Source organism: Dromaius novaehollandiae, chromosome 3 (assembly GCF_036370855.1).
Source record: "Dromaius novaehollandiae isolate bDroNov1 chromosome 3, bDroNov1.hap1, whole genome shotgun sequence".
NCBI lineage: Eukaryota > Metazoa > Chordata > Aves > Casuariiformes > Dromaiidae > Dromaius > Dromaius novaehollandiae.
The window spans coordinates 92,783,077-92,807,270 of NC_088100.1; the positions used below are offsets into that span (position 1 = coordinate 92,783,077).

The following is a 24,194-nucleotide window of genomic DNA, read 5'->3' on the forward strand; positions in this document are numbered from 1 at the left end:
GTAGCCATGTGATTGTGGAATGAAAGAGCCTGTTGTGGTGCATGTTGGTGGAGGATGGGCAAACTGCGAACCTTTGTACAAGTTGGACACTCACTCTTAGCCATAATGTTAGATTAAAGCAGATTGTTCCTCCTTATAAATCTGACTTTTGTTGTCTCGTACTACTGTGAGATGCCTGGAATGTTGTCTTAGGGTTCCCCATCAGCCTGCTGCTAAAAGTGCCTGCAGACCTGCTTTGCATGCTGTGTGTAGCAAAAGTAGCATTTCAAAACCTTTTTAAATGTTTAATGTTTCAAAGGATTCAGATGGCTGAGCAGGTTGGTACTGGACTTTCCCACAGCTAGGCAGAGCTTGAGAGAAATTTCACCTAGTTTGATGCTGTTTCCCAGTCACTACGTCTCCCCACTGTGCACCTTAGTATGAATGATGACTTCCCCATGTACAAAACTCATGGCCAAGGAAGAAGTTGCTGCTTAATTACTGCAGATGCCAGTTTTTCTTGTTGAATATGCTGGATCTAGTTAATACATCTTGCATTTTCTGCTGTCTGTGAAGGCTCTACAGGAACAAAACTGACACACAAATTACTCTGCAAGCTCGGTTATAGTGGTAGCATTTCAGAATAAAGCGGGCCGCTGTAATCGGCCACTTCATTTCTTGGTATTTGCTTTTGCCAGCACCTGCAAGCATCAGGACAGGACTTGAAGCCTCTTCCACGTTGAAAATGCTCTGTAGGCTGCGTGACTGCAACAAACCTGTCCACGTGGCCTCTGTAAATAAGGATTGGGGGAAAGAGGCTCCTTTGTCAGTCTGGGCAGATGCTGTATAGTGTGTTAGCTGTCTCCGCATTACTGCGACTCATAGAGGGCTGGGATGTTTTGAGCAGCATATTGAGGCAAGTGTATAGGTTGCAGTAATGGAGCATTCTTTAATACTGCTTTATTCTCTGCTAGAGGGACAGTTCAGTGACTCAGTCCTTGGCGCTGAGGAGTTGGAGGGTATAGCTTTCTCAGAACTTTTGAGACCAAAAGATGAAACAGGAGGACTACTGATATTAGAGAATGCTTATAGGGGCTCAGAAGGCCACTCCTTGGTCACTGAAGAGCTCAAGCTTTTCCTAGTTTGTCGTAATTTTATGCTCTAGGAAAATAACGTATGATTGATTGATTGATTGATTTAACACCCCCCCCCCCCCCCATTTCTTTCCTTCCTCCACAGTGTAGAAACTGGCAGAGGCCTGGAATGGGAATTCCTACATGCTTATTTTTTTCAGAAATGTTCACTTACTCCTTCCTTCACTAAATCTCCAAATGTTTGCTTGCTACAGCTGTTCCCTAGCTTGTGATTGGGAGAAAAAATTTAGGGCCATAGTTCCCTAATTTCACTCCTGTGATCTACCAGCTCTTGTCAGATGCTTGTGTTAGAGTATCAAGATTTGCTCGTGTTAGAAGGGACTGGACAGTTATTTTCAGGAACTTCTCAGAGTTTTCCTAATCGCCAGAAGTTCCTGTCTAAGGGCCTCGTCTGCATCTCTAAATATCTAAGAAGCTTGGTCCAAAAGTCCCTGTCATTGCTTTACTAGTGTTGCTTCTTCTGCGTGAGGTCTAACAGTGATTACTTCGTTCTGCCTGCATAGAAGATGTCTTGAAAGAGCAGGGATAAGAAGACAGATGGAGTGGGGAAAGACAGGAAATTCAAGGTATAAAGGTAAAGAGGCTCTGGAAATTTGCAACCTAAACCACCTCGTGAGAGCTGAAAGGATCACTGAACAAACTAAACAGGCTTCTGGTGTGTCAGCATTTCTGGACAAGAAGCTATCGTTAGCCCTTTTGGTAGTCTGCAGTGTCTTTTGCTGAGCTGGTTTTTGTGCAATTTCAGAGATAGCCATTAAAGGTGGTTCTGTGTGTTTATATGTATTAGAAAGGTAGTGCTCATTTCCTGGTCAAAATCTCCCTTGGGTATTTTTATTCTCCATTAACATTCCTTCTGGGGATTGGATTCGGGTCCTGTGCTTCCTGTGCTGTTCCCGTTCCGACGTCCATCAGCTGTTGTGTTCTATTCCAGAGTGCGTTATGTGTTAGCGGTGTTAGAGTAGTGTTTCCTGTGCAATGCGGAGCTGTTCTGGCTTTTATAAAAGGGTTAGGGAAGTTAAGCTACTTGTCACGCACCGGAGACAGTAGATCATAAAATGCATATTTAAGGATGTGGAGTGTAACTGAAAGAAGGGGACTGGGATCTCTGTATCGTGGAAGGAGGGAGAGGGACCATGAGGAAAGTGTGATTCTGATGACTTTTAAGGGACTTCCGCAGGGTGCATGGGTATAACAGACACATGATATGTCCAGTGGTATTTATATTCAACAAGAACTATGTAAGACTGTAGAGTCTACTGATTTCATTTACCTTGGAAATATATTAGGTGTTAAGCAGTGCTTATTACATGGCCTGTTGTTCAACAGCTAGTCTGATCCCTTTTTCTTGATGTCTCTTGGAGTCATTCCCATGCAGGGAATAGAGCTTTCTGCCTAACGATCAAGGTTAATTGGTATGAAAAAGCAGGAATGAGCAATAATCCTCCTGAAACTCAATTTTAATCCGAGAGTCACTGTAATGCTGTTACTCAGACCTGAATTTTGAGCATTAACATACCTGATACAAGCAGAACTAGGATGCAAGTTTCTGCACTAGGAGTAGTCATCCTTTCTTTTTTGAAGTAGAGCCTAAGAGTAGCCAGCAACAGAATGGGTCTGAACATATTTCTAATTGGGATTCCTTCTTTGAATGAAAAGATGATCTCTCATTAAATGTTAAAGCGTCCTTTAATAACCTTGCAGTCCTTTTCGATCATACTTGGCACCAGTAGTCTGCAGGGGCTGCTTTTGACTTCAGACAGACTCATCTCTCCTGGACAGAGCCTCTTGATGCAGTTCTTCCATCATCCATCTCGTTGATTAGTTGTCTTGAGAAGCTGCTGCAGCAAGCATGCCTAAGTAATCTATCCTGAGACACATGGAGGCTAAGGTTGACTCTATCAGATAAGCACAGGAAGGCAGGTGAAACAAGTCTTTCTTGCTTTTGCTTCCTATGATGCTCGTGGAGTGAAATTGTTACCTCCTAGAGCAGTATGTGCCAATATCCTGTACTGGATATATATTCAGAATATAGGTTGGCCCAAACAGTAGAAATTCTGGGTTAGCTGTGGTATTTAGATACATGGTACAGAAGAGTAGCAGCTTTTTTCTTTTTTTTTTTCCTTTTTCTTATTTTTTTTAATATGCGGGTATTAGGATCAGAGTGTTTCAGGGTACTCTGACTTTGTGATGGCTAAGGAATGTTTCTGTAGTGTTGCACTAGAAACAAATATTGCTCCGATTGTGTTATGGAATGTGTTTTCTCTTATCATTCAAGCTTATCTTCCTGAATGAAAAGTAAGATTAAAGAAATACAACCTTAAAAAAGGTGCTATTTTAAAAGGAGAAGGCTGGAAAAATGAAGCAATGGCTGAAATGAGAAACATCCTCTGCTACATAATCACAAAGAAGGGAGACTGCTGAGCCTGAACACTGGCAAACAGGCTACTTTATAGGGGCAGAAAAGACAAGACAAGAAAAAGTGATGATGGGGAAAACCCTGCAAGTCCTTCTCTGCCCCCTGCATTTTTCAGGGAGTGGTCAACTGCTTCAACCTCAAGCCAACAAAACCTGGGTGCCTCCTAGTCTCAGAACCAAAGCCTAAATATTAGTTACCTAGGGGCTTGAGGGACTTGCCAAGTGTCAGGAAGACAATAGGTGTCTGGAAATGTCACTCTTTTCAGTGCTCTCCCCTTTTGTCCAAAGGGTCCCCTTCTGGCTTTTTTGTCCTTTTTTGGATGTGTTGTGAAGAACAAGAGGTCTACTGGAGAAAAAGTGAGGCAGATGGGTAGTGTTGTGGTTTTTGCATGAATATCAAGTGGCTGTTGGTTCTGTGGATCCTGTACAGAACAGTCTAAGCAATTCTGTGCTGTATCACATGTTCCTGATGTGTGATAAACATTTTGCCTTTCCCAGACCCCACAGAGAATGTAGCCATTCTGCAAGTGGAGAGGGTGAATTTTGCTGTGAAGGATGCTCTCTGATAGAAACAATTACAGGCAAGTTTATGTACTCAGAAGATGAACTGCACTCTGTCACTGTGACGGGGAAAGAGATTGTGTCTCTTCTTTCTTTACGAGGGAGTGGAGGATTCCTCAGCTTTTTGCATTAACAGAGCAAGTCGTTAGTTTTCTTCTGGAGTCTTCTGACCTGCTGTGTGTTTGTGTCTGTTTGCCTGGAAGAGGTGACCGCTGCTGACTGACCAGTGTGAGCCCAAGTCTTCTAGCCTCATGCAAGCCATTCCTATGAAGCTGTACCTGTCAGTTAGCTCAGAAATGATCCTTGAACTACTCTAGGCAGTAGCTAGAAGAGAGTAGAATTGGAGCTACTGCAGACGATAGCCAGCTAGGAGGAGGACTGTAAATGTTCAGGAGCATTGCTTGCTGATGAGAGATGGAAAGTGCAGATAAAAGGCACCAAGAGGTGAAGTTTCCTATTGTGTTACAGTGCTAATTAGAATGGTTAAAGACTTGATGGAAGAGCTGCCTCCTCCTATAGCTTCAGGCTAAAGCTGAGCTGCTCTGGAGTAGTCAAAATGTGGACTTGACTGCAAGCTCCTTCTGAGAGAGGCTTGTGAATAGCTTGGTGATTGTAGAGCAGAATTTTTGCCTATTTCTATTACTAGGTATTATCTATATGCTTTTCTGCCTTGGAGCAAAAGGTCCATCTGCTCCGCAGAGAGTGTCTGCTCTCCTTTGAAAGGAGGTGTGGTGAATTGAGCCACCTTGGGATTCTCTCTCTCCCCCTGATCTGTGGTAGCAAAGAAAGCCAAGGTGTTGCAGACAGAAAGGGTTTAACTGTGCTGGTTGGTGGAAGGAATCCAGCAGAAAGAAATCAGAGTGACAGGGTAGTTGGGGCAGAGTGACAGAGGCTGGATTCCTGGTGTTGGATGAGAACACAAGTGGGGAAGCAATGACCCCTGGAGCCTTCTTGGAAAAACTGCTGCCTTTCTGAGGCTGATTAGGAGCTTGGCTCCAGGCAGCCATGCTTCCAGTCTGCATAGGCACCCTGCTTGGTGGAGGGATGGTTAAAAGACCTTCCCTTTCTGGGGCACCATGGAGACAAGGAGCTTGTTTCACTAGAGGGTCCTACCATCAGGTAGCAGCCTGATGGTGCAGCATTGTGCTACTGACTCCTGTCCTGGCACCTGGCTGTAGGTAGCTCTGCGCATGCCTGTTTCCATGTGTTGTGCTGATAGGTGACTGACACCAAGTTTCCTTTCTCATGTTTCAGGAGCTGTTGGCCAGACGCTGCTGGATGTTGACGGGGAAAGCTGACTCGGAGACAAGCAGCCAGAGATGTTTGGACACATCGTCACTTTGGATCTGTAAGTCCTTAGTTAAGGGGAAGTTATCTGGAGAGGACTGTGAGTATTTAAGTGTCTCTGGAAATTCTCCGATTATGGGGATAGATTACAAATTCTGGTGTCTCTTCCAGGTAGGTGGAGATGAGATAGCAAGTAGCAGAGTTGCTAGGTGCTGGGTAGGAAGCAGGACAGTCCTGCTTGAGCTTGAGGAACTGCATGCTGAGAGACAGTGAGGCCTTTGGCGTGTTTGTTCTGAGCACCTCTGCAATGGAAACGTGTGGACCTGTGAGGGCAGCTGCTTCTGGAAGCCTTTGCTTGTCTGCCAACCCGTGGCTGGTAGTGTTGCCTTGATGCTGAACCAAATCCTGGGAGTTGGTGGAAAAGCAGGTTCAAACTACACTGACCTGGGCCCTCCTGGATTTGCACGTTCTCTCTCTCCCTGAATTTACAGCTTTGCCCCGCGGAGCAGTTATGCGATTGAAGCTGTTTTTTCCTGTGCTAGTCAAGACCCGACTATAACACTGTAGTAAGGAAAGGGGCCAGACAGCTTGTTGAGACAGGGCCAGTGCTGGGGCACCTCTTCAACTTGTTTTGGCAGGACTTGAGTTTGCATGGTCTCGGTTGCCTGCCTGTTCCATTCACCTTCTATCTGGCTCTCCCTGTATGTGTACAACTGTTCCACACCCTGCACTCCTGTCCTGCCTCTCAGGGCTTGGTGCCACTGGTTGAGGAAAAGCAGCAGAAGTGCATCAGGGAAGGGAGGGTCCAACTGCTATCTCTCTCATACCAGTGGCAGGGAGATGACCATGGAGCTAGGCTCTTACAGCTAGCTCCCAGGTCAATGCATTTTTCTTCTTGTAATGATTGGTACCCTGGGCTTTGAACAGAGAGGAAGTTTGTTTCTGAACTTGTGTTGTGTCCCTAGTTGGATGGACATTACTTTACAGCAGCCTGTTAGCAGCAAGGTAGAGCATGGCATGCTACTTGCTGGAAGTCAGAGAATAGCTTGCCTTCCTCCCTCTCACAGAGATGTGGGCTATCAAAGCTGTAGGCGCAAGGAAATAACCTTTTGGCTCAAGTGAGAATCTGGTCACTGCCAGCTTATTTGTAGATAGAGTGTTAGCAGAAGCACTGACTTAAAAGGGCAAGTGCGGTAACTGTTAGCATTGCCGAGTTCTGTACCTAAGGCTTCGCAGTTAGCATCCCTCTAGAGCAACAAGAATAGATTAGCTGTAAGGACCCCATCTGACAGGAGGTTTGTTTAGGCCTGCCTGGAACCAACATTCCCTTGAAGATGTTGCTTCCTGGATTTTGGAGCAGAGTTCCTGAGTGCCTTGCACATGCCTATGCCAGGAGCTTTTCCAGCTCTTGCTGGCTCTGACTTCCCAAAGCTGATTTCCTTTACATTCAGAAGATCTGTTGTGAGTTGGGGCAGGGACTTGGAGTGGGATGAGCATTCAGTTGTCTTCTGCTGTAAACATTCCCTATTCCTTACATACTTATGAGATGAGGTTTCAAAACTGGCTTTCTGATGCATGCTAAGCTCTTCGTGTTTCCCTTCTTCAGGGCATCTGAGTGAGTGTCCTTGCTTCATGAGGCTTCAGATTTGAGCCCAGGCTGGTAAGTGCTCAGGTTCTTGTGGGCTAGAAAAATTACAGTGGTTCGAGCTTGGGATATCTGCATGAGCACCTCCTGTCCTTAGCGTGGCAGGAGTTGACAGAAGAGTCCCCCAGATCACCTGGTGAATGGTGGGGTGCTCATAAACCTGCTTCTAGCCAGGATTTCAGCATTCTTCTTTGAAGAGGAGAAATGCCTTCTTAGAAGGCAGGCTTAGCTGTTTTGTCTGGGGATACAGTGGAATGTACATTTGGTATGCTAGATGTGGTCAAAGTATTAGAGTTACCTTCACCTACTTCAGAGTTTTTAGGAGAAGAGACCTTGAGGGAATGATTGCAGTAAAAGTGAGTTTTACAGTGTTTTGTTGGAGGAGCTTTACAGGTTAATTCTAAGAAGTTGCTTATGTCTGTGGAAAGGACATAAGAAGCTTTTGTCAACCTGTGTCTTTCAGCAGGGGGGAAGACAGCTTGCAAATGTTCCTGTGATGTGTAAAGCCTGTTGTGGCTTAGAGCCACTCTGTGCTATGTGCAGACACGTAACACGTGCCAGTCCGCTCAGGGGGCTCAGTCTAGGTGTTGAGAAGACACAGCGAAGCAAGAGCAGATAAAAACTGGAGAGGGCTCTCAGGGCTCCTCAGAGCAGGTGAAATCTGCCAGGTCACTGACCTGGTGGTACCCACTGGTCTATAGGGAGGGTCACAACTGCCTGAAATGTGTGTAGGTGAGTCAAATGGTCCTGCCTATAGATGAGGGCAGGGGGTGATGTGAGTTGAAGCCAGTCCTGTGCTTGGAGTACTGCAGTTCAGGCGTTGAGGACTGCAGAGACACCAGCTTATGACCAGTGTTAGGATCCACCAAGGCAAAGGGGTATAAAAAGTGGGCACTTTTCCTAAATATAGGTGGACCATGAATAAAGCATGTGTTGTCCTCAGGGGGGAAATCTGGTATCAGGCCGTGCACAGAGTGCTTGGCATCTGAGACTTCTTGTCCTGTGCCCACTGGGATGACTCAAATCTTGGCTGCCTGGGGAAGTTTCTCTGCCCTTCACTACAGTCTCAAGGTGGTATAAGGAAGAAGATTCTTCCGTGCGTTCAGATACCTGCTTTCCTTCTGCCCCATTTTTGTTCCTGTACTGCTACTGCTCCTGCCTATGAGGAATCCTACTGCCCCACACAGCTGGGATGAAGGGGCAGCAACTAATCTGGTCTTTCTCTTAGTGGTATTGTTGCATATTGCAACATCTGACTTTGAGTACCAAGGTTAGTAGCATTGCTCCTTCATTTGGTGCAATCTGTGACTTTGGGGTCTTCTCTGGGTTTTCTGACAGAATGAGCAGTTGTAAAGGTGCAGTACCTCCTTCTGGCAAGCTTCCTGGGGTCTGCCCCAGTTGGGTTCAAGTGTAAGCTAAAAACTTGCGGGTTTGGGCTGTTTAATGACTGGAGTCTCCTCCCACGTAGTCCCTGGTGACAGTGACAGCACATGATCAATAACTCCTGCCGCAGCTGTCACTGCTGCCTGTAAGGCTTGCAGTTTCCATATCGGAAAAGGCCTTTCCTAAAGAGCCTAATCAATATGCTGCTCTGAGGCCTGTTCTCGTTTGCTATATATAATCTGGACACACACAAACTACGTGAGTGAGCGTGTGCGGGGGGGGAGAGGATGTGCCAGCCCTCTGGTCTCACTGGCTGGGAGAAGGACACAGCTACCTCTTACTCCGCTCCTCTCTTCTGCGGCTGCTGCTCAAGGCCTGTGGTCACCTCCTTCCCTTGCTCTATTAGTACCCTGCATGGGGACCTGCTCTGGGACTTCAGGGGAGCTGATTTCCTGCTGGGTAGCTTCTAGGGTTCGATGGAGCACCTGCGACTCTCTCCTCTGTGCCCTTTCTGCTGTTGGTAGGTAACCTGCTGTCGGAGCCACGTAGGTGGGAGGATGTCAAGCACAGCTCCATCCAAGAAGCCTTACCGCAAGGCACCCCCGCAGCATCGTGAGATCCGCCACGACGTACCCATCCTTCGTGACGACCAGGATGGCATGATCTTGGCTGAACAGAGTCAGGTAACGGATTGCCGGGTGGCAAAGGGCTTAGCACCATTACACCAGCAAACAGGGTTTAGTTACGCCAAGGCAGGCCAGCTCAAGCAGGCAGAGGGGTTTGAGGTTTGCAACCTGAACTTCTCCTCATTGTGGTCCCTGGAGTCAAGCAGTGAGAAGGAAGTGACAGGTTGCAGAGCAGAGCTGAATATCAAGAGCCGGACTTTCTCACCGGCACTGCTGCATGGTGGAAAGATGGGGCAGCGAAGTGGGAAGCGGTGCCCAAATCGCAGTCATGGACACCTCAGAAAGTTTGTGAGCCGCAGCATGGAGACAGTTGTGGTGTCTGGAGATGAAAGACACCCTCCCACTTGCTCTTTCAAGAGCAGAAGCCTGGAGCGCTCACTTATGTTTAAAGAGCCTCCTGAAGTCCTGACACCGCGGAAGTTTCGAGTCTCCTCCACACACCTGCCTCTCAAAGGGATCCTGAAGCAGACTGGCATGACAGGCCCACGCCCTGAGAGCTTACGGAAGTCCCACTCAGTGGAGACGCTTGCCTGTGGCCGTGGCTCACACAAGTATAGCGATCCTCAGCTCTGCCTCAGCCATAGGGAGAAGCGCTCCCTGGAGCGCAGCAGCAGCAGTGCCGCTGACTCTGTCAAGCGCAAGGAGAAGATCACAGAGGAGAAGCTGCAGTTCTCCAAATTCCTGGATGAGATTACCCACCGGGTGCTGAGTCCCATTCGCTTGCGCTCACTGGGAGAGGCCAGAGGAGCAGAGCGAGATCGGGACTCTCCCCCTTTCCCCAGAGGTCCTGTGCCAGAAGGCCAGGGGGAAGGTCACCTGGAAGAGGTCAAAACCAATCATGCAACTGAAAGATCCCCCTGTCCAAGCAGAAGAAAACCAGAGATGAAACATGAGAGGCTGGGAATGGCTTCCTGCCAAAGAAAGCACGCTGAAGAAGCTGAGAGAGTTTCCACACTAAGAAAGAAACCTGTCCTGGGGAGAAAGGACAGTAAAGAGAAACTCCTTTCCTTGGAGAGGAGGGTAGTAGATCTGTGTCAGTATGATCTGCCGCAGCTGGCAGAGCTGAGGCTGGCAGGGACATCATCTGGGCAGCAGCACTCACTGTCTTCATGGAAAAGCAGGGCAGAGGGCAGAAGGGACAAGACCAGCCCCAGTTCGCGGCTATTGCAGCCACACCATCTGTGTACTAAACTTGGCCAGAAGCGTGCAGTGGAGTTGAACTACCCAGAGAAAGGATCCTGCTCCCCTCCAACACGCTGGAGTCGGGAGGAGGGGCCTTCCCCATCTAGATCCTCCCCTTCCTTCAGCGTGGCACTAAACAAGGTAGGTGCCAGGGCCACCGGCTTGCAGACAGAGGTCTCACAGAGGTCAGGCTTGCAGACAGAGGTCTCACAGAGGTCAGTGGCCCAACGTGGATCTCATTTTGTCTTTAAAGCCAGTGTGGGGAGTGAGAGCACACCCTGAGACATGTTCCCATCTCCCGGTGGTTGCTGGAGTGTGATACCTTGCTCTGGAGAAACGCAGTCAAAAAGCTTTCATTGTGTCTGTGAGGATCAAGGCCTCGATCTAAGGCCTGCCAGATTGCCTTGTCTGCTGTAGGAAGCTCTTTCAAATGAGCTAGGGGTGGAGAGAGAGAAGCTGCAAGAGCAAACTCCTCTTCTGCCCCTCAGTGGGGTTTGAGATGGGGTAAGATAGCAGGTGCTATGCATGGAGGTACAAGTGCTGGTGTTGGTGAGCAGCCTGACGGGTGGTTAATCCCCAGAAGCTGCTCTCTTTTGGTGTCACTCATGGCTGTGCTCCAGATTGGGCATATCTTCCCAGGAGGGACCAGCTTTCCCTTTGGCCCCAGCAGTTAGGAAAGCAGGAGTGGGTGGTGCTTTCCCCACTGCAGACTTCCCAGCTGTTGGCAGGTCAGAGGCCCCCTGAGGCTGTGGAGAGCAGGCATGTGGGAGGCAGGCAGCTTTGTTGTCAGGAGCTGCTTGGATGCTCCTGGTACTTTGTGTATGCCCTATGCTTGTTTATCCTGGGCTACTGAATCTCTATATTTGATGGCTGTTTCAGGTCTTTGTAAACCTTTTTTTCCTCCAGCCTGCTTTGGGGCCATAGCCTTATTTCAGTAGGAATCGCATATCCCCTTTGCTTGGTCACAAACATGTACTGAGCTGTTCTTTTTTTTTTTTGGGGGGGGGGAGGGGGGGAAGGAGGACAGTTGCTAGATAACTATGCGTAAATTAACCCGTTGCATGTGGGGTTGGAATGTAGGAAGAGGATAGGTTGATGCTTTGCCTTTAGGGGTGGGAGAGTGTATGCAAGCACTAAACACTATGCTTTTAAAATGCGAATTGATGAGGGGAGCAGCCCCGTGATGTCTTAGGACCAAGACTGGGATGATTTCTCTTCTCTAGTACTGTTAGCAGCCTAGCCTCATCCACAGCTGTCTCTGTGGTGTGGCTTCTCAGCCTGGAGCTGGCTGTGACACTTAATGAATAGATCTGAAGGGCGGCAGGACTTTGGGCTTGTGCAGTGCTGCTGGTACTCCAAGGCTCCACAGTATCCTGTGGATAGCCTGGCCTTTGTCGTAATGGTCACAGCCTTGGGCTTTCACAGAAACTACTGTGGTTACTAGTGCTAATCTCTCCTGCCATGCTGTCAGGCCATCTCATGGGTTAGTGCAGAGAGCACAGAGCTGTGTTTGAGCCGTGTGTTCTCATTACTGTGCTGTGTCTCCTTGTTCTGCAGGTCCCTGCTCCAGATGTCCCTGGGGATCTTGCCCAGAATGTTAGTTTCATTCACAGGCTTTTCTGGCCTTTGGTGTTTCTTGTGTTACCCCAGACTAGTTACAGTGGCTGGTTTCAAGTCTGCAGAAAGAAACTCCTTTCCCTGCACAACCTGGCTGAAGTAAATGGCAGACAAATTTTTCAGCTCCCAAATGATTCTCACTAGTGTTTTTTGTGTGTCTTCTCCAGTGCTGATTGCTGTGGTGACATGTTAATTCTGCATGTGCTGGCCTCTGAGATTCCTGCTACCCAGTAACTGTGGAGATGCAGGGAGCTGAAACACCAGCTAAGGTGACAATGTTACAGGAGATGCTGGGATTGCATCATGAGAGGGAAAAGTAACCCAACTTGTATGGTGGTTTCTGGTCTAGCTGTTTTATCCTGAACCAGAACACAGACTGTCTTGGTATCAGCCAGCTGAGCAGTGTGTACAGCTCCCAGTTTCCCTATGCTTGCCTAGCATGGCTTGTCAGAACAGGTGAGGGAGAGTCCCAGGTAGAGCCTGCCAATCAAGACTTTGGCATTTAGGATGGTATGTGAGACCCACTGTTCCTCTGTAAGGATCTCACAACTGTTTTCTTCCCTGTGCAGGATTCCTTGACGGATGCAGAAAGGATGAAGTAAGTGTCCTGTTCCCCCTTTATGCCTGTTGTGCTGCAACTGTGTGGTACCGATTCCTCACATCCTGCTTGTGCCACCTGCACATCAAAACTGACTGGCCCTGTGGGTTCTCCTCAGAGCTTGAAGCCTCTTGGGGCCATGTGGGAAGAGCTTTAGTCTGCGCATTGCCAACATCTGCCTTGCATGTCTGTCTTCCCTGGAGGGAGGACACAGAGCTCCCCAGTATAGGTGCAGGCAGAGGAGTTGGTGGGTGTGGAAGAAAATAGGAGATGAAGCCTTAATAAAGGTGGAGACAGCAGTGCCTTTCTGTTGCCACTGTTCTGGTGTGAGGCACTAGGAGCTGCTGCTGGTGATGTGGGGACAGACAGCTGCTAGCACTGTGCTCCAAACCATGGTGATGAGTGAGCTTGCACTGCCAGAAAGAAGCTGTATTTATGAGTTTCTCTGAGCGACTGATCACTAAGGAATGAAAAGCAGCAGGAAATGCTTCTGACCACGAGGCATGTCCTGGCTGGAGAGGAACAAAGCAGTTAATGTTAGAGTGGGGTTGCCTGACAGCTGTGATTACATCTCCCTTTGCACCCCATCACCTCTGCTCCTGGGCTCAGGCTGTGTGGGGGTGCTCTTTCTACCATGTGTTAAAAGCGTGAGGGCTTTTGAACAGCTCAGGGGGAGCAGAAAGGGCTTTCAATCTTTTGCCTTCAACTCCTCTAACCTGGACTGGGATTAATTATTGAGTGGGTTTCATTCACCAGTGAGGGATACTGGAGCTGAACAGTCCATCTGGCTAGTGGGCTTTATCCCAGCACTGCAACATGAGAGGGAGATGATAACATGGCTGACTGGCTGGTATGTGCTTCTCTGCCCCTGCTCCTTGAGGGTTTGAGTCTCCACCTCACGACAGTGATGCACCTCTCACTGCATGGGCTGGAGTCTCCTGCCAATTCAGTGCCTGGTTTCCCTGGGATCCTGTGTGGGTCCTGGGCCCTAGAGCAGGGCAGGAGGGGCATTCTGGCTTAGAGACCCCCTCGTGCACTCAGTGGTACCTTGTTCCTCTCTGCCCCAGGCTACTGCAGCATGAGAATGAGGAACTGCGCCGACGGCTGACCCATGTGACTAACAAAATGGAGGCAATGGAGAGGGAGCTGGAGTCGGGTCAGGACTACCTGGAGATGGAGCTGGGCCAAAACCGTGAGGAGCTGGAGAAATTCAAGGACAAATTCCGTAGGTATGGAAAAGAAAACAAGAGAGGGATAGAACTAGAGAGACCTCCCATCAAGGACTCGCTCAGTTGGCTTGAGTAGGCTGTGCCATGTTTTGTTGATCCGAGGCATGCTGCATCCTCAGAGAGGTGCTCCCCCAGACTGTAAGGAGGGTAAGGGCTCTACAGCCATTGCTTGGTGCAGCTTCCTCCAGGGTATGGTGTAGGAACACTATGCAACTTGAGGGGTTGACTGCAGCAAGGAATTCTTCATCTATTGGATGTAAGGAAGGATCCTGCTTGTACAGTTAACTGACATGCAAAGAGCCACTGATGGTGGCAAATAATTGCACCACGACTTTACCTAGAAGATAGTGTCTCAGCTAGAAACCGTTGTCCATCATTGATCACATGCTTATACAGGGCATATCTCAAAGGAGTACTCCAAAGTCATTTATACCCTTCGCTGCAAGAGCCTGGAAGGTCACTAGGCCAGCCTTGCCTCTGCTCTAGTAACTTGGGGTCTGAAGGCCATAACGTGGTACAAGTGAGGCATAATGTGCCTGGTTGTCTCAGCACTGCCTGGTTGTCTCAGCACTGCAAGTACCAGTCTTTCTGGAGTTGTGGAGTTGGTGGTGTGCTTGGCAGCTATGAAGGGGATTTCAGTAGCTGCCTGAGCGCCATTCCCATGTGAGCACTTCTGTTTGTGTAGGTTGCAGAACAGCTACACTGCTTCCCAGAGAACCAATCAAGACCTGGAGGAGAAGCTGCATGCCCTGGTAAGTGCCCTGTTAAGTCTCTTCAAAGAGGAGCTGGATGAGGCCTGTATGTTAGGAGCATATGGGGGAAGGGACCCTGACTTTACTGAGTGATATGGCAGTGGGTAACAGTGAGATTCTGGTCATGGCCACCTACTTCCCCCGCCTCAGAAAAAAAAAATCCCAGCCTTGTGTCATGAACTGGTTACTTGGTTTGCTTATCCCCCACTTCGTCATGCACGTAAGCTTGGTTCCTCATTACATAATCGCATGGTACTCCGTCATGTTGCTTCAGTCCCTCTTAAAATGCCAGGGATGTGTCAGCCTGTCTTGGGGTGGTCCTGGGAGGACAGCGGGGCTAGTCAGAGCAAAGCCAATGTGCGTGTGTGTCTGTTGTGTGCATTCATAACACTCATGGCTGTTTCTTTTCTCTCCCTCCCCCTTCCCCTCCCTTCTCTCTCTCTCTTTCTCTCTCTCTCTCTTTCTCCTCCCCATGCTGCCGCTGGCACACACTGGGCGCACTCACCTCTCAGGCCTCTCTCAGCCAAAGCTGGATTTTTGCAGTTGCGTCTTTTCGTTTGTGTGTTTTTTCTTTTTCCTCTTTTTGTGTCTCAGCCTGTTAGTTCATTGTCAGTCCCACATGTGCCATCCCAGACGGAGGGGCCCCAGCACTCATCCAGCCAAGGGCTCACCTGGTATCCAGCAGCTGCCCGCAGATGCAGCAGGTCTTAGCTTGCAGTGCTCCGCCTTAAGAGCATTTGACTCTAAGCCAGCTGGAGCATGGCGTGCTGGGAAGCAGTGCCCATGTGCTGTGGCACTGCACAGGATGTGGAAGGCTGTGGGCCTCATTTGCTCGCTTTCCTTCCCCTTCTGGGCTGTGAGCAGGCAAGTCGGACAGCTGAGATGCTGATTGCCTCCGTGTAGCCCATGATGCTTGTTTGGTTCTAGCACTTGAGCTTCTTGGGTTAATATTCATTGTGCTGGTGCCTAAAGGGGCCATGCATATTTGGGAAAGATCCTCCTCCCCTTACCCCTAGTGTATGCATAGCTGTAGCACAGCACAGCCAGAGCTGGACCCTGGTGGTTGCGGCCTCAGAGCAGGCTGGGGCATTGTGGGGGGAATTTATTGAGAAGGGGATGGCTTGGTTGCTCTGAGCTGTTGCTCTCTCCGCTCTTACATCAGTGTATCTATCTGCCCTGTGCCCAAGGTGTTAGGCAGTTTAAAGAGGAGCGATCTCCTGCTGTGAGGAGGGCATTAACTGAGCTGTGGATGAAGCTCCACAGGTTCTGTTTCTTACCAGAGCAAGTTTTGAGCTCTTCCAAGATGGTGCCCTCTCCCTGCCAAACATGCCTCTTGTCTACTCAACGTTGACAGATGGATCTTTATGGGCAGTATCCTCATTTTTTAGCTCCAGAGCAGAGGGGCAGGTATCACAAGCTCAGACGTCTTTGCTGCTGGTGGCAGTGTGGGATCAACCACTCCAAACCCACTATGCTTCTCTAGAGAAGCATCAAAGCGAGCTCTGCACTGGGCAGAGAGGAAACATGGTTGTGCTACAAGAAGAGGTACTGCATCAGAGGTTGAAACCCACCTGTTGCCTCTGGGACTAGCGGAGTCCCTCCCTGGGAAGAGAGCCAGGCTGTTCCCTTTGTCGGTCTGTCCAGAAGTTTTTGTATCCCAGCTGAACATGTATCATTGTGCTATGCTTGGGGTGAGGTGGGCTGTGAAGCCAGGCTCTTCCATGCTGGTGAGACTTACACCTGCTGTTCTTACATCCCAGATTAAAAAGGCAGAGATGGACCGCAAGACGCTGGACTGGGAGATTGTAGAGCTCACTAATAAGCTGCTTGATGCCAAAACCACTATCAATAAGCTGGAGGAACTCAATGTAAGTGTCAGTCTGTACATGGTGGTGGAAGTGCGTGAGGTATGGGGTTTTCCTCTCATTCCAAGTCATTAGTTAGAGTGTAGAGAAGCATGTGAATGACTTCGGTGTGTATGAAAGTGGGAGGTGTACGCAGCAGGAGGCACAAGCAAACATAAAAAGGGCCTTAGGGGGAGAGCAAGGAAGAGCTGATCTTCAAGTTTGATGTGTTTGCTCTTTTGGTCTTTGAGCGTTAGGTTTGACCTGAATTCAGGCTGCACCAATTGAGATGTCAGAGTTGGCAAGGGGCTGATGCCTTTTCCACAGCATTAATGTAGCAGTTCTTGGATCTGGTGCTTGTTGGCTGCTCTCAACTTCTTCCAGCCTGGCTGCAAGGTGCTGGAAATCAGGCAGGGTCTACAGGGATGACTGAGAGCTCTGGGATGGGATGGGATAGCAAATCTGATGGGACTTTTGGAGGCTGTTAAACTCCTTAGAGAGAGGGGTTTGATACACTGACAGAGAATATGCCTGGAACAAGGGATTGGAATTGAAAGGGACTCCCTGGCTGAATTATAAGGAAATATACTGGAGTTTGAAGTGCCTCAAGGTGGGGTATGGAGGGGAGTGAGTGGTGGGTGCTGTCATGAGTGATTCATCAGATGTCCTCGTATGCTTCTGTTCAAGCAGCATCTGGTCAGGTGATGCCTTTTAGTTGAAGAGACCAGGCCAGTCTGACAGTGTTGCATCTTCCGTGCCCTCTCTTGCAGGAGCGGTATCGGCAGGACTGTAACCTTGCAGTACAGCTGCTCAAGTGTAACAAGTCCCACTTCAGGAACCACAAGTTTGCTGATGTGAGTAGCAGTCCTGCTGAGGTGAGGGAGAAGGACTCATAGCCTCCACCTGCCCTTTGCTTTGCTCCAGTTTTCTCTGCAGGGCAGCTGGCCTCTCCTCCCTCAGCCCTAGACTGAGATGTGAGGGGGGCTCCTACTCCCACTGAGAAGGCAGCACAGAGCCTCTGCCAGCTCCTCTTTCACACCAGCTCCATTTCACAACTCAGCCAGGGGCTGTTATAAAAAGCACAATAACCTTGAATTTGATAGCCTGCTGGGTGCCTGATAGGAGCTGTCAGGAGGACAGACTTCTCTTTTCCACCACTCTGTCCTCTTTCTCTTCTCACCTGGCCACGTGGAATGGCCATGCTGCCTGCTTAAGAGTGGAGTGGCAGTAGGCTGGCCCTGTGTGACTTGTTGGTCTGAGGAGGAATTAGGGGAGCAGCATTCAGGGTGGGCTTTGGGCCTTCTGAATTGAAGAAGTTGGTACTGAGTCATACTTTCCCCATGGGGTCTGTCCAGCCTTGTCCAAGCCTCAGCATTAGCAAACACAGGAGTTAGGCCTTTCACATTAGTAGCACCACTTCTTGGGTTGGGAATAGCAATCAGGACCTTGCCTCAGCTCTCTTTGCCTGTACCCCTAGTCTCCAGCCCCTCAAATGTTCCTCTCAGCCAACCTTTGTACTTGTCTTTTGTACGTAGCAGGTGACCAATACGTCACCCTCCCCCAGTGTGTCTCAAATTAGCGCTCTTGAGGTCAGCGTATCAGTTACTGCTGAGGTAACCTTGACCTCTCCCAGCTGTCTCCCTTCCCTGGAGCTTTGAATTCTGTCACCCAGAGTGCCATGTCCCACGTGGCTGCTGCTGGAGGGGGACTGAAGCTGACCCGCTGTGCAGGAGCCGTCTGCCTTGCAGCCAGCTGTTCTCATGCAATGTGCCCTGTGTCCCCAGCTTTGGACGCAGTTGCCTCCTGGCTGTGACTGGATGGGCCTTGCTGCACCACTGAGTGGTTTGTGGCGCTCTGCTTTCCACTTCGCACCCTGTGCAAGTGCGGTGACTGGGGTGAAGGCAGCTTTGTGGTGTGATAGGGAGAACAGGATAAAGAACAGTGCTTTCCCCTTGTTGAGACCCCAGTCCTGAGGCTGTGATAATAGACTTCCGTGTTTGCCCATCTAAAATGGAGAGGATGAGAAAGTGAGATGAGATGGGGTAGTTGATGGGAATGAGGGAAGGCATTGATTCTGTCCTCAGGCAGGCTGCCAAGGTGGCAAGGCTGTAATTACTGCGTTCGGGGAGCACTGCAGATCTCAGCACTGGGGGCTGTTCAGTCGCTTCAGTGCAACTGCCAGTTGATTTTCCACAGATCAATAGACTCCTGTCTAGCATGTGCCAGCTAGGCCTTGTCTCTGCTCACAGTGTGTGGGCCTGAGGCCTGTGTGCCACCTTGTGCTGTTCTCTTTCCAAAATGGGTCCTGTGAAGAATGGCCTAGGCCCCAACTATAGTGTTATAGCTAGAGCCTTGTTAGCTCCTACAAGGCAGGTTTGCTTTGGAGAAAGATGCCTTCCTCAAGGCAAGGTAGGCAAATGTACTAGGATCAAGATAAGGAGCGTAGAGCACACATGAGGGTTGGAAAAGGCAGACTATTTGCAACCTATTGGCTTGCCTGGCAGTTGTCTTCTAATGCTCTTTTCCTTCTCCATAGCTTCCCTATGAGCTGCAGGACATGGTCAATAAGCATTTGCACAGCACTCAGGAGTCTGCAAGCCCTGGTCAAGAGGCAGCCCACACCTTGGCCCCATCTGATGTTGTGCCCACCTCAGTCATTGCCAGAGTCTTGGAGAAACCAGAATCTCTGGTTCTGAATTCAGCCAAGTCTAGCAGTGGCAGCTGTCCCATGGCTGAGGATGTCTTTGTGCATGTTGACATGAGTGGAGCTGCTCCTGATGCCTGCAACAGTGCAGGTCAGATGGGGAAAGAAGGAGGAGATATGGGAAAGCGGCAGAACGGTGGCTGCAAGCCACAAAGCAGTGTGGAGAGTGTGTCAGAGGAGGTGCCTGCCTTTGAGAAGTTAAGTCCATACCCTACACCCTCCCCTCCCCATCCTATGTACCCTGGACGCAAAGTGATTGAATTCTCTGAGGACAAAGTGAGGATCCCAAAGAACAGCCCCCTTCCCAACTGTACGTATGCTACACGCCAGGCCATCTCTCTCAGCCTGGTGCAGAGCGAAGATGAGAGCTGTGACAGGCACCGGACGCTCCCCAACAGCCCTGCTTCTGAAGGGCGCCGTTCGGCTTCCAGCTGTTCCTGTCAGCAGTCTCCCAAAGCAGCCAGGGCTCATGGCTCTTCCCAGAGCAGCCCGTTCAGCAGCCCGCCCCAAATCCCCAGCGCCTTTGCCAGCTCTGCCAGCTCTGAGGAGGACCTGCTGGCCAACTGGCAGCGCATGTTCGTGGACAAGGCGCCCCCCACCTCGGAGCGGGTGCTGATGAACCGCACGGCCTTCAGCCGTGACACAGCTCCCGAGCTCCAGAAGAGGTTCAGCCGCTCCATGCAGGAGTTGGGTAGGGCAGCCTTGGCTTACTCGGATGGTGAGGAGTCTGCACAGAGCTGCAGCTGGACCGTGAGCCGGGACTCAAGCGTGGACACAGACAGCACCGAGTCCAGGGCCCGCAGGAGCCATTTCTCCTCAGACTATGGTACTGATTTCTCCCAGGATGAAGCCCAGAAGTTGCTGCAGGGAAATGGTGGAGGCACTGCTGAGCCTGGAAGTCCCCTGCCAGAGAAGCACAAGGACTACGTGGAGCTTGGCCTGCCTGAGAGCCCAGCTGAGGAGAGAGAAATGTTGCTCCAGGGAAGCAAAGAGAGCAACCAAGGATGTGCCCAAGAGGAGAGTGGAGAAGGCAGGATCAAGCCTCCGTCTAGCCGGCCACACCGCAGCCCCAAGAGGATGGGAGTCCATCACTTGCATCGCAAGGACAGTCTGACACAAGCCCAAGAACAGGGGAACCTTCTCAGCTGAGGCAGGGGAAGAAGCAGCCACATGCTGCAGAGCTGTGGGATGCCTCCATCTGCCCACCTCCTGAAGGAGCAACCTCCCTCAACACCCTCCAAGTCCAGGGGGACTCAGGGCTCTGCTCTGAAATTTTTATTTATTCTTTTTTTGATACGTGGAAGAGCTGGGGTCCTCCTTCCCCAGCTCGTCAGACCCACAGAACTAGCACATGCAGTGCGCAGAAGCGCACCCACTGCCCTGGCACACTCACAGCTCTGTTCACAGCCTCACACTGGTGCCTGTACCTGACCTCACTCTTGGTACCCCCTCATCCTGGTGCCTGTGCCTCCTTATGCTCTGATCTTTCCTCTCTCCCTTCCTACTCAGGTACCTGAGGCCCTGGACTCTCTTTTACGCTGGTGCCCGCAGCTGCTCTGTTCTCTTTTAACTTGTGCCAACAGGGCAGAGTGCCTGTGCGGTGGTGTCTGATTCCCTGGGAGCCCCCAGGGGCCATGAGCGAGGCATGAAGACTCTCCCCGTGCATGGCTTGTGCCCCGGGGATGCGCTGGGTTTGCTGGTGTCTTCTTTTCCTGCTGGATTTTGTTTTCCCCAGCTGCCCTCTGGGTAGGTGATGCCGAAGGGTGGTTCTCCTTCAGAGTCTGCCTCTGCAGGTCCCTCTGCCTGGCTCCTGTGCCGCACTCAGCACCCGGCCGCTGCAGGAGCAATGCACGGATCCCTGTGCTGTGGTGTGGGGCGCCGGTGCTATCTCTGCTGAGGCGGTTTGGGGAAGCCAGCCTGCGCTCTTCCTGGGGGAGAAGCATCACCTGTTGGTTGCTGGGGTTTGTGTTTGTGTGTCTCCTCCCTTGCACCTCTTCCCCCACTCTGTGCTGTTGTTTTGTTCAGATGGTGCTGATTCTTTGCTCTTGGGTGGGCTTCTTTCTTCTTTCCAGGCCTTTGGTTTTGGGGTGTATTTTTTTTGTTTTGTTTTGTTTTCCCCACCCTGCATAAACAGGCACAGCGGTTGGCAGCCAGTCTGTTGCCTGCATTAAGGGAGCGTTGAGGAGGATCCGCTCTCAGAGCTGTGCTCCCTCTGATCCTGGCTTCCAGCCTGTGGCATATCCCTCCAGACTTGAGAAAAAGATTTCACCCCAGGTGAGCAAGGAGTGGAGGACACTGCTGGATTTTTCTGGGCAGGGCTCCCTGCGAGGCTGTCAGGGGAGCGAGGACAAAGTGCTGAGGAGCTGCTGCCTGCAGATACACTACCTCACGGCTCGGTAGCAGCCCTTTGCCTGGGTCTCTTTACGTGTCCCCTTCTCTGGCGGGGGGGGTTCCAGGCCAGCTCTGGCGCCTCGCCGGGGCCTCCCCTTCTGGGTAGGGCCTCTCTGCGTGTTTTTCCTAGTGTAGCGTGATATTGCGTGACTTCTCTTCACAGTCTTGTGTGCTCAGTGTCTTAATGGGGGGTGGGAAGGGGAAAGGTCTGTAGATGTAGGTGTTTTCTGGGGGCTTGCAAAGCCTGGTGTCCTGTTTATAATTTCCTCCTGTGCCCTTGTCCATCTGGTGTTTCTTAATTCCGGTAGGGGTGTGAGGCAGAGCATCAGCTATGTTCCCCTTGCACCCCGCTGGCCTGCTGTCTGTCTTTTGAGTTGGGTTTGTGTTGTCTTCCCGCCATACTCGGTGAGTACTCTTTGCTCTCTGGCTGTGCTGGAGGAGAGCAGCCCTCTGATCGGGAGGGAGCTCTTGTTCAGATGCCAACAGCAAGAGGTGGAGCCGCCAGCTGTCCAGGGGTCTGGCTCCTCTCCCAGTAAAACCCCTCTCTCCCAAGGGCTTACCACTTGCAGCTGGGGGCAGCCAGGGCCTCAGCTTGAGCCTGGAGGCTCCAGGGCCTGTGAAAGGAGCTGCAGGCTGCTCTGGTGGCTGTGTAATTTGCTTTAGGTACCTTGATTGTAGCTGCTGCCTGCACGCTCACCTTGTTTCCCACCTCTAACAGTTGTGGAGCTGGATGCATCCTCTGGAGTAGAGGTGGGACTTCATATTTCACTGCAGTATTTCACTTGATACCTGTGCTGACAGGCAGGCTGGTACTGAGAGCAGAAGCCTCCTCTTAGCTTGCAGAGCACTAATCTCCCTTGTCCTGGATGTGGGGTCCTTGTGTCTGCTCTCACCATCCACTCTCCTGCTGTGTTTCTTCTGTTCTTCTGCAGCATTACAGGGGGCTTTAACCTGTGGCGGCCACCAGCCCCTGGCTGCTGGGCGTCATCTTGGGTCAGGTGCTCACTGAGCAGCACCCCTTGCTCCGAGAGTGCTCATGGTGTATCCTGGGGACAGCACGGCCACTCGGGCTGGCTGATGTGGGTTAGCCAGCCTGTCATCTCCATTGCAGCATGGGAGGCATTGCCCCTGGGGTTCAGTCCCTGCTCTCCCAGCTCCTGGCATGCTGGCAGGGGGACAAAACCCACTTTTGCTGAAGCAGCTGGTGCTGATGGCAGAGGTAGCCTCCACTCTTGCTGCTGTTCACAGTAGCCTAAAAACAAAACGATGAGGGGATGGAAGAGTGGAAAGGAGTGCCTGTAGCCTTCCCAGACATCTTTGCTCTGCAGCGCTAGGCTGCCGGCAAGGCATTGAGGGGAAGCCAGCAGCCTCGAGAGGAGCGGAGCCCCCCAGCAGGCACGGTGCCTGCCCTCTGCACTCCTACACATCTCTGGCAGTATTGGCTCTGGGCCTCGAGTGGGCCCCACTTTCAGTGTCCCAACTCCAGACTGTTAATGTGTAACTAATGTGTTTTTTCTGAAATTTTCAAACTGATGTATATTTTAAGACCAGAAATAAACTATTTTAAAAGTAGGTGGTGATGGCGGTAGTGCTTTCTCAACTGGGTAAGAGTCTGCACCAGAAAATCCTGAGCATGTGAGGACGCAGAGCCTTTTGTGGGTGCTCTCTCCCAAGTCTGCTGAACTGTGTGTGCCATCCACTAGCCTTCCCAGGAAAAGCCAGCCTGAGACTTGTAAGTTTTTCAGGCAGTTACAAATTTACTGGTTAGTGTCTGTCCCACTTTGGCATCAGTCTGTTGAAGGTGTTTGTGCAAATCAAGCCTGGTCTGGTAAGAAGGAGGCACAATCCTGGGTAAGGAGTCATGTGTGGGGATGAGCAGTGTTTTACTTCTGTAATCGTATCCAAGCACACGGTCTGGAAGCACCTTCTGGCTGTGAATGCATCCGGACAGCTCACAGATCAGGCAAAGCCTGCAGGTCAAAATCCCTCACTTCTAGCAGTACTCATGTCACTTTTGACTTAGAAGCTGCCAGTGACTTTAAAAAAAAATTAGCCCTTTCTCTGTTTCGCAAAGTTGCCTGATGAAATAATGTGGGCAATTTTCACATTATTTAAAGCTGTAAGAGACAGTCTTTTGCTGTCAAACCCTCTTTGCAGTGAAACCTGTTATGCTATAAAAAGGCTCAGCCTCATGCCAGAAAATTCTGCCTGCCCTATTTCAAGTGCTTTGCTGGCTGTCCATCTGTCTGACTTGTGTCTTGGCAAAGGCCTCCACATGCTGATTTCCTGCCTCCAGAGTAGGATGAAGTGTGGCTAATTCTTTTAATATTTGCTACTTTTCTGGAAGCCCCAGCTCTTGAAGTTGTGTGAGTATCAGTGCTTATTTCTGAAAGTGTTACGTGGGCACAGGAGGAAGGTAACAACACCCTTTCTCTCGAGTTTCTAAAAACTTTATAGCTCAGGTGCCAGTCCTTTAGGTTTTTCTCTTCTTTGGGGCTGGGAGGGAATGGGGTTGATAGGAAGCCCTCCTAACCTGAGTGAGAGAGAGTTCCTATAGGATGCTGATATGGACACTTGAAAGACTTTGTTACCTGTTGAACTGCACTGCAGAAGTAGGAGGACTGTGATGAGTTTTCCTCCTCCTTCTCCCCAGGTGGTGCTGCCTGTGCAGGTGCCTGCAGCACTCTGCTGTCTTTTTCCCAAGCCCCATCCTTATGGAAGTGGGGGGAGACCCATGGTGCCTTCTGGCATAGGTGTCTGGAAAGAG

At 50.4% G+C, this 24,194-nt stretch overlaps 1 protein-coding gene across 5 annotated transcripts in view; it reads left to right on the plus strand.

Annotated features, from left to right (window-relative positions):
• TJAP1 (tight junction associated protein 1) overlaps window positions 1-22,999 on the plus strand; it is a 40,923-nt gene extending 17,924 nt beyond the window's left edge. The window contains exons 3-11 of one of the 5 annotated variants that reach the window (XM_064509488.1): window positions 5,364-5,457; window positions 7,003-7,056; window positions 8,949-9,107; window positions 12,479-12,507; window positions 13,575-13,736; window positions 14,422-14,488; window positions 16,249-16,356; window positions 17,103-17,207; window positions 18,869-22,999. In XM_064509488.1, coding sequence (XP_064365558.1) covers window positions 8,982-9,107; window positions 12,479-12,507; window positions 13,575-13,736; window positions 14,422-14,488; window positions 16,249-16,356; window positions 17,103-17,207; window positions 18,869-20,185 — 1,914 coding nt within the window. In that variant the 5' untranslated portion in view covers window positions 5,364-5,457; window positions 7,003-7,056; window positions 8,949-8,981 and the 3' untranslated portion in view covers window positions 20,186-22,999. Of the gene's footprint in view, window positions 1-5,363; window positions 5,458-7,002; window positions 7,057-8,948; window positions 9,108-12,076; window positions 12,179-12,478; window positions 12,508-13,574; window positions 13,737-14,421; window positions 14,489-16,248; window positions 16,357-17,102; window positions 17,208-18,868 lie in introns of those variants that run through there. The other 4 variants (XM_064509490.1, XM_064509489.1, XM_064509491.1 and 1 more) reach the window with 4 other exon arrangements.
• The last annotated feature ends 1,195 nt before the right edge of the window (window positions 23,000-24,194 follow it).